Source organism: Micromys minutus (assembly GCF_963924665.1).
Source record: "Micromys minutus genome assembly, chromosome: 8".
In the NCBI taxonomy this organism is placed as follows: domain Eukaryota; kingdom Metazoa; phylum Chordata; class Mammalia; order Rodentia; family Muridae; genus Micromys; species Micromys minutus.
The window spans coordinates 52,667,955-52,680,991 of NC_137977.1; the positions used below are offsets into that span (position 1 = coordinate 52,667,955).

The 13,037-nt window shown below is 39.3% G+C and overlaps 1 protein-coding gene across 4 annotated transcripts in view; it reads right to left on the reverse strand.

Moving 5' to 3' along the window:
* PTPN2 (protein tyrosine phosphatase non-receptor type 2) overlaps positions 1-13,037 on the reverse strand; it is a 60,834-nt gene that overhangs the window by 25,374 nt on the left and 22,423 nt on the right. For all 4 annotated transcript variants that reach the window (XM_080920407.1, XM_080920405.1, XM_080920406.1 and 1 more), the window contains 2 exons: positions 8,442-8,542; positions 2,341-2,439 (listed from right to left, as the gene is read on the reverse strand). In XM_080920407.1, the coding sequence (XP_080776533.1) occupies positions 2,341-2,439; positions 8,442-8,542 (200 nt within the window). The remainder of the gene's footprint in view (positions 1-2,340; positions 2,440-8,441; positions 8,543-13,037) is intronic.

The following is a 13,037-nucleotide window of genomic DNA, read 5'->3' on the forward strand; positions in this document are numbered from 1 at the left end:
TACACACCTTTGATCCCAGTACTGCTCTTACAAAAGTTCTAAAGGCCTGGGGGAAGGGCAGTCCAAGTCTGAGAAAACAAAACAAACATACATAAAGGCTAGAGGAATCACCATACATGATTGTAAGGTACACGTCAGAGCCAAAATAACAAAAGCAGCACGGTACACAAATCAACCCAACAGAAAGAAACCCAGAAAGAAGCCAAGGCAGCTTCATCCAGGTTGTTTCTGATGCAGCCGTAACTGGGGGTGGAGTGAGTCGGTAGATAAAAGCAGATCCTGAGGGTTCATTCACAACCAGTCAAAACAGGTGCCCCAAGTTGGTCTCAAAAAATAAAGTAAAAAGTACTTAAGAATGAACTCTGCTCCCTCTAGCACGTGCACACTCGAGAACACACACACCCATAGGCAATGACTTTAACAGGACTCTACTCACTTAATAATGCAAACAGATGACAAAAGAAACCTCATCAAATTAAGAAGTTTCTGCACAGAAAAGAAAGTAGTTAAGTAAACAGAACCTGCCAAATAGGAGAAAATATTTACTACCAAATTTATCTAATAGAAGACTACCAGCTAGAATATATAAAGAACTCAAAAAACTAAACAAAAAGACAAGCCAATCAATTAACAGCCTAATGAAATAAGCTGACAAGATGAGACATAAATGCCATTATATACATAAAAAGTGTTGACTCTAACTGGCTATCAGAGAAATGCAAACTGAAACTACACAGAAATTCCCATTTCCCTCTAGTCAGGATGACAGTAGAAACGAACTGTTAGACATAGTGATGCATGCTTCTAGTTCCAGTACTCAGGAGGCAGAAACGGGTAGATCTCTGAGGCCACATAGAGAGTTCCAGGACAGCCAGGGCTACACAAAATAAAGGAAAACCAGGACAGTAACACCACTACTGTACTGGCTGATTTTGTGTCAACTTGACACAAGCTGGAGTTATCACAGAGAAAGGAGCCTCAGTTGAGGAGATGCCTCCCTGAGATTCAGCTGTAAGGCATTTTCTCAATTAGTAATCAAAGAGGAAGGGTCCAGACCATTGTGGGTGGTGCCATTCCTGGGCTGATAGACCTGGGTTCTATATGAAAGCAGGCTGAGCAAGCCAGGGGAAGCAAGCCAGTAAGTGACATCCCTCCATGGCCTCTGCATCAGCTCCTGCTTCCTGACCTGCTTGGGTTCCAGTCCTGACTTCCTTTGGTGATGAACAGCAGTGTGAACAGTGTAAGCTGAATAAACCCTTTCCTCCCCAACTTGCTTCTTGGTCATGATGTTTTGTGTAGGAATAGAAACCCTGACTTAATACAACTACCAACAAAAAACAAACCAAAACCTAAAAAACTCCGCTGGCAAGATGTGACCAAAAGGGAGCTGTTATATGTCATTAATCGAAATGTAACTAGTCCAGCAGCTATGGAAATCAGTATGGAGGTTCCATACAAAACTGAAAATAGATCTACAATATAACCCAGCTATATCATTTTTGGGTATCTAACCACAGGACTCCAAAACCAATGTAAGTCTATCACAATGAGACCTACATTTTATTAACATTTACCAAGGCACTATTCAGAAAAGCTAAATTAAGAAACCAATCCAGGTGCCCAACAGCAAAAAAAAAAAAAAAAAAAAGAAGAAAATGTGGTATATTTACGGAATGAAAACTTTTAACCAAAAATAGCAAAGTTATATCATTTGAAGAACTATAGATGCAACTAAGATAAATGTATCAAGTGAATATGATAATGTCAGAAGGAGAAATCCAGTGTTTTCTCTAACATATCTATCTATACAAAACCTAAGAGACAAAAGCAGAAGTGGAACTATCAAGGAGTACAAAAGAGCTAACAGGAGTGTGGGAGGAAAGGAGCTCAACAGCCGAGGTAGGGAATACACCCAACATATCTACACTTATACAAAAAGGTGCTTATGTAGCAGAATAAGACAACTCCTACTATAATTCTATACATTTTTAAAAACTGCAAAGAAATGAAGGAAAAGTACCCATAAGTCCTGGTCAGAAATATCCTGGCCACTAGCTTTTAGTCACCACCAGTCCAAAATAATATGTGAGTATCCACCAAGATAAAAACTGTGTAAACAACAATCACACTAGGCGTATACTAAACTATGAGTGTTAAATATTACTCACCCGCCAGGCGTGGTGGAAAATGCCTTTGATCCCAGCACTCAGGAGACAGAGGCAGGCAGATCTCTGTGAGTTCAAAGCCAGCCTGGTCTACACAGTGAGTCAAGATAGCCAGGGCTGATTATACTGAGAAACCATATCTCAAAAAAACCCAACACTAACAACAAATACTTACCGATTCTTTCTCTACAGTTCGGTTTAGCATGACAACTGCTTTGGTCTTTTGCTGCCAAACCATGAGCCAGAAATGGCAGCATGTGTTAGGAAGTGGGCCCTGAAATGACAGAAAAGCACATCAGGGAAAAAGCTGGAAAAGGACAAGGCTTCAAGGATGCTACTGAAATACACTATTATAGCCAGTGGGTTAGGTTCTGATAGTAAATCAACACTTCAAATGCACTTAAATTCTAAATATAGTGTGCATTCAGTAAAACTTTACCTCGTCTTTACATTTTATTTACTTAGGCAGGAAAAGAAGCATATGGGAATACCTGGTGTCTTTCAGAGTTAAATACTGGATAACTAGGTTAGGTTCAAATATCAACTATAAAATACACGTAAGACTTTGTCCCAAACAGAGTCAGCCTAGTTCACTATTTCTGATACCAACTTATTACATATGGCTTTGCGGTCATTACCTAAAGTGCCTACAGTATAATACCACCTGGCTGCTCACATTCTAGCCCCAAAAGCTATCAAGAAAAGGAAATCTACAGGGCAGAAAGAGATGGCCCGCAGTTAAGAGCACTGACTACTCTTCCAGAGGTTCTGAGTTCAATTCCCAGCTACCACATGGTGGCTCACAATCATTTGCAATGAGATCTGATGCCCTCTTCTGGTGTGTCTGAAGACAGCTACAGTGTATACATATACATAAAACAAATAACTCTTTTTAAAAAGTCATGAAGCAACTCAGTAGTGAAGTCCTTTGTGTGCACAGGCATGCCTCACTTCTATACTGCCTCTGAAGACTAGCAGGTAGACACGCAACTACGGCTACGGTATAAGAACAAAGGATTTTAAAAAGACAAGAATTCTATCAGTTCTTCCACAAACTAGCAATGCTACCAGTTTTTTAAACTATAAAATGGACATGACATACCAAGAAGCTGATTAGGGGGAAAAAAATTCTAAAACTCGAGAAAGAGAATTAATCTAATAAACAACAAAGAACAATCATAACACTGTAGGCAACATTAAATGTTGCAGGTTTTTTCTGTGTCCAGGTAAAATGTTATGCACAAGTATAACTGAGATAAAGTCTCTGCCTTACAAAGTGCACACACAGGGCAGCACTATCAAACACCCAAATTCTCAGGCCTTATGCTGTAAGAAAACCTGAGGTTTTTACAGTCTAGCCAAAGGAAGGTGAGTCTAGCAGAGGGGTGATAGGAAGGACAGAGGTAGTTATGGTCACTCTACATGTCCTAAGCATAAGGTAGGGCACATAAGTATCAGGGCACATGGCAGATGTGGGAGTAACACAGAATCATGTCTGAAGAGCTGGTGGTAAGGAAACATCTTAAAATGCTGTGCCCGTATCAAATCCAATGTGTGGAATTGAGCAACTCTGAAATGGTCAGGGTAGAAAACTGTGAAAAATACACCAGGATATAGAAAGAAAATCAGGAAAAAAACAAACAAACAAACAAAAACCAGAGACAAACTGCTCCATTCTCACACTCCTGATATGTAGAGTCCTGTGTATTAGGACATATGAGAACAGTCCAACAGGGATAAGTGAGTTTAAAAAAATCATGGAATTGTTCATCAGAAAATTTTGTCATGATGAGATCTGGATGCTTGAAAAGGATCAGCCCAAGCTATGGTGGCCCATAACTTTAATCTCTGGACTCAGGAAACAAGGCAGGTAAGTTCGAGACCAGCCTGGTCTAGAGAACAAGTTCCAGGATAGCCAGAGCTATACAGAGAAACCCTATCTTGAAAAACAGAAACAAAAAGAAAAAAAACAAAAACAAAAAGAAAATCACTAATACAATTATTATTCTTTCTAATAAAAGTGGCAACAAAAAAAGCTATAGTAAATAATTCACTGAGTTGTTAGGTTGTTGTTATGAACGCAGTGGATAGTTTTATGTCAACTTGATACAAGCTGAAGTCTCTGAGAGAAGGGAACCTCAATTAAGAAAATGCCTCCATAAGATAAGGACTGTAGGCAAGCCTGTAGGATATTTTCTTAATTAGTTATTGATGGGACGTGCCTAGTCCATAGTGGGTGGTGCCACCACTGGGCTGGTGGTCCTGGATTCTGTACGAAAGCAGACTTATGTAAGCCATGAGGAGCAGCCAGTAAGCAGCACCCCCACATGGCCTGCCTCACAAGACTTCCCTGCTCTCATTATTTTTGATGATGAACTGATTGTAGTGGCTGGTTTTGTGTCAACTTGACTCAAGCTGGAGTTATCACAGAGAAAGGAGCCTCAGTTGAGGAGATGCCTCCATGAGATCCAGCTGTAAGGCATTTTCTCAACTAGTGATCCAGGGGGGAGGGCCCAGCCCATTGTGGGTGGTGCCATCCCTGGGTTGGTAGACCTGGGTTCTATAAGAAAGCTGAGCAAACCAAAAAAAAGCAAGCCAGTAAGCAACATCCCTCCATGGCCTCTGCATCAGCTCCTGCTTCCTGACCTGCTTGGGTTCCAGTCCTGACTTCCTTTGGTGATGAACAGCAGTGTGAACAGTGTAAGCTGAATAAACCCTTTCCTCCCCAACTTGCTTCTTGGTCATGATGTTTATGCAGGAATAGAAACCCTGACTAAGACAAACTGGAAGTGTGAGCGGAAACAAGCCCTTTCCTCCCCAAGTTACTTTTGGCATAGTGTTTCACCACAGCAACAGCAACCTTAATTAAGACAATGAGCTTTCCCAAGACATCATTCTATAGATGAAGACAAAGGACAGAACAGATGATACAGATAAAAATGCACAGCCGTGCAGTTATAAGATAACAGAGAAGGATCAGGTGTGATGGTGCATGCCTTGAATCCTAGCATTATTAGTTTAAGGCCACTCAGGCCTACAGCAAAACCTGTCTTTAAAAAAACCAAGACAGTAGAGAAGGAACTGTAGCTTCAAATTTTGGCTTCATCTTACCCACTGTTATGACAGTATGACTTAATCACATTCTTCCTCAGGAACATAAGATAACAGTATTTAACAGGGAGGTTGCTCAAAGGTTAAATTATACAAAGCATGCAAAGTAGGGAGATGTTACAAAGCTGCCTTTTATTGTGTTCATTTCTTTGGGTGTGGACTTGAGAGCATGCATGTAGATGTAGATGAGTGCACTGCATGTTACAGAGTGAAAGTCAGAACAACTTGGAAGAATTGGTTCACTACACAATATGGTTTCAGGGACTTAATTCAGGTTGTTAGGCTTGGCAAAAAGCACCTTTACCTGCTGAATCATCTTGACAGCCCACAAACCATTTAACTCTTTTTAAAAATTATTTTACTTCTCATTAGAATGTGAATGTAGTAGTAGGGTGTTTGTCTGTTAATTTATTTTGAAATAGTCTCCCATAAATTGAGACTGGTCTTGAACCTCTGATCCTTCTCTGGGATTACAAGCATGTTTTGTTTTGTTTTTTTAAAGAAACCTGTTTTATTTATCAAAGTAGTTCTCAGTCTTTGGATAAATGAAGGGTCATTTAAGTGTTATCAGCAGGATTTTGCAGATTCTGTTAGAGCAGAACACACTTAATGTTACAGAAGTTGAGAACTAAGGTCCCAGGCAGGAGACATAATTCAGACATAACAGCACTCATCTCGTGTGTGTGAGGTCCCTTAGGTCCTACCCTACCAAAATCAATCACAGTAACAAAACACGGTCCCCAAAACTCAAGTGGAAAGCTTCACTTGGGGACAGCTAAGAGAATCTTAAGAAAGACCCGTCTCCAGGGACTAAGAAAAAGAACTGATGATGTGGAAGGAAATGGCAGAAGGAATAGCTGTGTTAGGGGTAAGCAACCACCTGTCCTGGTTTAGGTGTGAAATGTTCCACCTTGGGCTCATGTGTTACAGGCCTGATGGCATCTGATGAATGCTTGGGAGGACTCAGGCCTAATCAAAGGTTACTCTGTTGGTAGGTTAGTGTGCCAGTACTAGGAGGTGGTGACTAGTAGGAGGAAGCAGGTCACTGGGGAATGTCCTTGTCACATAGCTCTTTTTCTCTGTGCCCTGGCTGCTACAATATTCTGCCTCACTTTAGCCTTAAAGCTGACCTCCAACTAAATCTCTGGAAATTAGAGGCCAAAATGAATGAACGTTACTCTTCAATTTCCCTTCAAGTATTTGTCATAGCAATGAAAGCCTGGCTTAACAACATGCTTTCCCACACTCTCATGCTCATTCTCAGTAGAAAGTACATTTTTAGCTCTGAATAATGCTTTTTTTAAAATCCTAAATGATTATGACTATATATAAGATAAACTTCACTCATATATAAGAGCAAGTTAAAGTTTGCCCTCCCCGTTCCCGTTAAAGACTGCTACTAAAAGGTATGTGTATAATTAATTCATTCAACCCATTTTAGCCCTCTTGTGAAACTGAGGTTGGAAGAGACACACTTTCATATGGAATTTCTCAGGTCAGTTTCTCAAATACATTGTGACCACTGAGTATTACAGACTTTATTTAGTTGATGAATTTTTCAATTCACTGAATGAAGAAAAACATACTAGGTCCAAGTTAAAGAGACTTCAAGTGATTCAAATTATAAAAGCTATGAAGCTATTAAACTTGTGACAATAGACAAGGGAATACTTTTTATTTTTAAAGTCCAGGAACTTTCAGCTTAATATTCTTAGCCAGCCCAGTACCAGCAAAGAACTACTACTGTCTATTCTCAAACTAGTCCCAGTGTAGCTGAATTACTTCTCCATATTCCAGATGTTTAACTACAGTACCACTGCAGGCAAATCTGTTTCATAAAGCCTCCACCTAGCTGCACAAACTAGCAATCCCAGGGTGGCAGGTGGGATATTCCTGCTAATTCTGCTGCATCTCAAGTGGGTGCCAGCAGGAGGCAACTCATCACTCGGATTTGGATGAGCAATGATACCAAGAGAGTAAAGGTACTCCTTCTCCTGGTGTACACCACCTTCAGAATGTGACTGGAGGAGAAGGAAAGTTAGGAGGCAGGGGCAGGACAAGATCTGAGGGTAGGAAAGGAGAAGGCTGCTGCATCCTTGGTGGAGACTCTGTGCCTGGGCCCACTTTAAATCCATGTATGCTATGAATAAACACAGCTTCTTTTCAAATGTATATTCTCTAGCTTTCTTTTGTTCTATGAATAGTGAATTAATATCCTTAACAAGGTTTACACTGGACTCTTTCTCCTTCCTTTTAGTCTTAGGAAACTTCAAGTGAAATGATCTGTTTCTCTAACAGAGAAAATTCCAATGGCTCACAGGTACATTACACTGAATTTGAAAAAAAAAAAAAAAAATCACTTCACACCTTTCTGTCTTTCAAATAGCAGGTTACATTTACTTCTTGGCTTTTTAAAAACCTCAAACACAGTACTACAGATACAGTTAAGGACAACTGCTTCTCTTCCAGAGGACCAGAGTTCAATTGTACAGTTCACAACAGCCGGTAATTCCAGCTCTAAGGCCCATTTCTTTTGGCACCCTGTGCACATGTACACATATACATATACACAGAGACACATAATAATAAAATACAATTTAACTCTCAAACATTATAGGTTATACTTCAACATTTTGACTGGGAAAAATGACAGTGCTGGTTGGTATTTAACCTCTTATGAGATAAAGAGAAAGCTATGATCTCAGAATAGTAAGTAGTTCTTGCATTGTGGAGGCTAGCGTGAAGAGCCAGTAGGGAAGGGCAGAAGGCAGGCGAGCAGCAGTGTACAAGTGTCTAGGCACTGCAGATGGCCAGAACCTATCCTCAGTATGTTAGTACTCTCTCAAAGTATAGGGTAGAGAAGGATAGAAAAGAGCTTTTGAGGCCTCCCTCACAAGTTAGGAGAAGAGAAAGCCAAGCCATGTTAGATACAGTTAATCTACCTGAAGAGACCTGCACCAAGCCATTTCAAAATATTAGAAACAATTTTACTTTTTAACAATATATTCAAAGTCTGAAAACTATGACATTTGGAACTGATTTCAGAATCAGAAAACTAAAAGATAGCATGTCATTTGCAAATATCAAGATACACGTTTAGCTATGTTTAAAGCACAGCAGCCAAACTCCATTTTCCAGGCATCTGCTCAGCACCACACCACTTGCCTGTGTTAAGATGTAACTTCTTTGTGCCTCTTCTATGTCAACTAAGCTGGCATTAATATAATCATTTTCAGTACTCTGCAGTTTAACACGACTGTGATCATCTGAAAGTAGAGAATGATAAATCATAACTGTCATTTCAACTTTTTATTACTTTTTATTTGATGTTAATATTCTAAGGTAATTATAAACAATAGGAGAAATAAAGAAAACATAAATTAATACCAAAGGAGAGCTGACACATATCCTAAATTACCTATTTCCTTTTTTAAAATAAGGAAGTGAGAGTAGAACCTAGTTACTGGGTGTAGGGAAGGAAGTGCTTCTGTTTGCACTCTATCGTCTACAGTAATGTGACAAACTGTCAGCAGGGGCAGTAAAGTGAGGACACTTACCTCCTGGAAGTCATCTCAAGCTCAGTGCCCAGGAACTAAGATCTATGTGCAAAACCGTAACAGGGCTGACAATGAGACCAGACCCTTCATTTCTTGGTAGCATGCATACAAATGTATTTAAATGATTCTTAATACAGAGAACTAAGTAACAGGATCATCAGAGCTGTATTCTTTACAAGAGGACTGGAAACACTTCATTACTTAAGACTGTTAACAGGTTAGACACATTTCTACACTTTAAAAAATAAAATTTTCAGATTTAGAATTTATGCTAATTTCAATATCTAAAATGCAACACTTTTCCTTGTATCATTTAATAAGGAAGAAAAAAATGAGCACTTATCCCCATTAGAATCTTAAACATAAAAAGGACAATCATAAACTAAGTTACAAACTGAATGTATGTTTAATTTCAGAGAATATATTCTGTGATAAACTACTCCCCTCAAAGAAATCTACCCTAAATATTTATTCTCTCCCACTGTCTCTCTGCTTTTTCTTTTTTAAGCTAGGGTCTCATGTAGCCCAGGCTGGCCCTCAACTGGATATGCAGCAAAGAATGATCTTAATACCTCTCACAGCTTGGGCTACCCCAACCCTACCCTTTTTTTTTTTTAATTTCTCTCCCCATCCCACACCTTTTTGTGGTAGACCAGGCTGGCCTCAAACTCTGCCTGACTCTGCCTTCTGGAATGCTGGGATTAAAGGTGTATGCTACTCTACCTGGTTTTTGAGTTATCATTTTTAAACCAAAAGCAACAACTATAACAAAGCAAAACCGCAAACTGTCTAAACTATTTATGGTAGTTTGAAGGTAACTGGCCCCCCCGAAGCCCATAGTGGGTAGCCCTATTAGAAGGCTGCAGTAGCTGTGGCTTTGTTGGAGGAAGGGGACAACCAGTATGGCACACAGTCTCATTCTGCTGCCTACAGATCAAGATGCAGAGCTCTCAGCTCCTTACCAGCATCATGTCTGCCTGCATGCCACCATGTTTCCCACAATGACGATAATGGACTAAACCTCTGAACCTGTAGGACAGCCTCAATTAAAATGTTTCTGTTATAAGAGTTGTCATGGTTATGGTATCTCTCCACAGCAATAAAACCCAAAGACACTATTTCTTCATACAAATAAAATTGTTAAGTGGCTTCAGTTGCCATATGAATTAATCTCAGATGTTCCTGTTGGCCTGGACAAAAGACCTCTGTAAATATTACATGTCACTTGCCAACAAGAAAACTGTGACCTTGCTATAATAAATCACATATACTAGTCTTCAGGCAAAGATACTTTTAAAACCTTTTTTGTTGTTTTGCTAACAGTTTAATCATCTCATAAGTGACACACTATACGAGATACGGGACAGCTTCCTATGTAACAAAATACAGGACATATGTTTCCTGGATAACAGACCGACCAAAGAATGCAAGCTCTCAGAGAAGGCCGTACAGCCACCAACGTGTAGGTTCCACAGTATCTGGCCAAAGAATGCATTTCTTCATGCTGCAATCACAGGAAGAGAAACCAAAGTGTATGTGTGCATACATATGTACGTGTACACACATACATGATGCTAGGAATCCCCTCAGACCAAGGCAAGGTTTAGAAGCTAAGACTATATATTTAAAAAAAAAAAAAAAAAAAAGCTTAGCAGCAAGCAATGTTCCCTGTTCCTAGAATTCAGATATTTCAGTCTTTAACCCAAAACTTTACAGCAGTAACACCCAGTGACTAAAAGCAGCACAGCGGGGCACTGGATACTATGTGAAAGTCACCCAAGGTCCTGTGCAACTGCAGGGCTTTGCCTCCCTGTCTAACAATAATTTATCCAATCAGCAAGGGAAAACTGCATTGTCTAGGGTTTAAAAAACAAGTTTTAAATTGTTAGCAGGTGAAAATAGAAAATAGTAATCCTTACAAAATATAATAGCTTTTTAGAATTATGCAAGCTGGTGACTGAATTTGAATTTTCTCATCAGGAACCAAACTCTCAGCTCCACAGCTAATTAGTTCAATAAAGACTATGAGAGCAGATCATGGTGGCACACACCTTTAACATCAGCCCTCCAGAGGCAGAAGCAGATGATCTTTTTGAGTTTCTATTTATAGGCCAGTCTGGTCTACATAGCGAATTACAAGCCCACCAGGACTACATAAGACCTTGTATCAACACACGAGCGCGCGCACACACACACACACACACACACACTCACTAACATTTTTTATTCAAAAGAGATTCTAAAAAGAAAAAGTTTTGATGTTAACTAAAACACGCCACCTTAAAACATCTAACAAGAAGATATATATATATACATTTCAGGTAGTGAGACTCCCATCAAAACCTTGAAAAACTATGACTTTACAAGTTGCAATGCTCAACAAAGACAAAGGAACCTGCCTTTTCACTTACCAGGAATCACTTCCACATGCTCAGTCTGAATAAACATGAGGTTCCCTGACAATCTGGGAGTTAACTGCTTCCTTTCCCTGATCCAGTACAGTCAGCTGCTCCCAAATATGTAAACTGGTTTCTTTTAAAGATTTATTTTTTCATTACATATATGTATGTGGGGCTGTAAGCTGACAAATGTGGATGGCGGGAACGTGAGTCCTTTAAAAGGGCACCATAAGCCCTTACCTGCTCTTTGGAACCCTGAATTGTTTATTTCTAACAATTTGACTTCACAGTTAGAACAAAAGCAGAAATCACATGCTTTCTCCTCTCCCGTATTTTCTTCCTCCAGACTCTCTAAAGTGAGATCACCAAAACGGCACATGAATTCTGAAGTCCTCAGTACTTGGCCAACATTCTATGGTTACAGTTCATTCATAGTCTCTGTGTCTTTTCCTCCCTCCCTCCCTCCCTCCCTCCCTCCCTCTTTCCTCCTTCTCTCCTTCCCTCTCTCTCTCTCTCTGTCCCCTGCTGCCCACCCATCTTTTAAAAGGTGAAGGAAGGGAAGAAAAGGAAGCACATTTCACAGGCTATCACACTTCACTCCTAACAGCACTAGCAGCAGCACCATAAGCAACACATATCATTATTATGTAGGATAATATTTGTTCTTAGTTGTTATCATTGACTGAATTAGTGAATTATAAAATTCAATATAAGAGTACTGTAACTTTAAAAACTGGGTAAAAATTAGACCCACCCACTTCTGATGAAGCCTCTTTGCCTCCTACCCTTAGTACCTTCTGAGAAATTATTTCAGCTCTCAAGAAATGACTTGTTCAGCCTGTGGCTGAAATACACAGAAACTTCCTCTTTCAGCATTCACAATAAACTGAAAAAGAAAAGAACTCAATAGATTTCACCCAACTCACCATTATCTTAAATGCCTCTGCACTACAGAGTTCCACATGTCAAACAGAGGGAAGGTTCATGTTCATCATGGCAGAAACCAACTAGAAACTCACAAGTTGAGCAAAGTCAGGACCATTCTATGAATACAGTATTATTAGTTATTTTTTCTCCTTACATTTTCCTAATCTCTAATTGGGGTACTTCCCTGATAAGAACTCAGTACATCTTATAGCTACGGCAAAACCATTCAACTCCAAACCCTGACATAGAATAAGTATAGTATCTTTTCATAAACTAAGCAAGGAGTTCTATGCAAAGACAACTTAATCTAAGTCCCGTAACTACGATCATTTCATTGGAGAAGAAATATAGATCTTACTTTAATACACAACAAAGATATATGCACCACAATGTTCATAGCGGCTCTATTTATAATAGCCAGAAGCTGGAAGGAACCCAGATGTCCTTCAGAAGATGAATGGATACAAAAATTGTGGAACATATACACAATGGAATACTACTCAGCCACCAGAAACAATGACTTAACCAAATTCTTAAGAAAAGGGCTGCATCTAGAGAATATCCTGAGTGAGATAACCCAGTCACAAAAGAACAGACATAATATGCAGTCACTGATAGTGGGATGCTAACCCCAGAGGCTTGCACTCCCCCAGAAACAACTCACAGACTGTATGAAGTCCAAGAAATAAAGAAAACAAAACAAAAAAAATATTTACAAAACAAGAAAACTTTAACTATTTCCATGTTACATTTTGTTTTACATGTACTTTAGCTCATTGTAACTATTAAGTTTTCAAGGCATACAACCAAACCTTGAAAAAAAATCAAGTACTGACTAAAAAATATATTCATATAGTTTTATATAAAAATTATGTTAA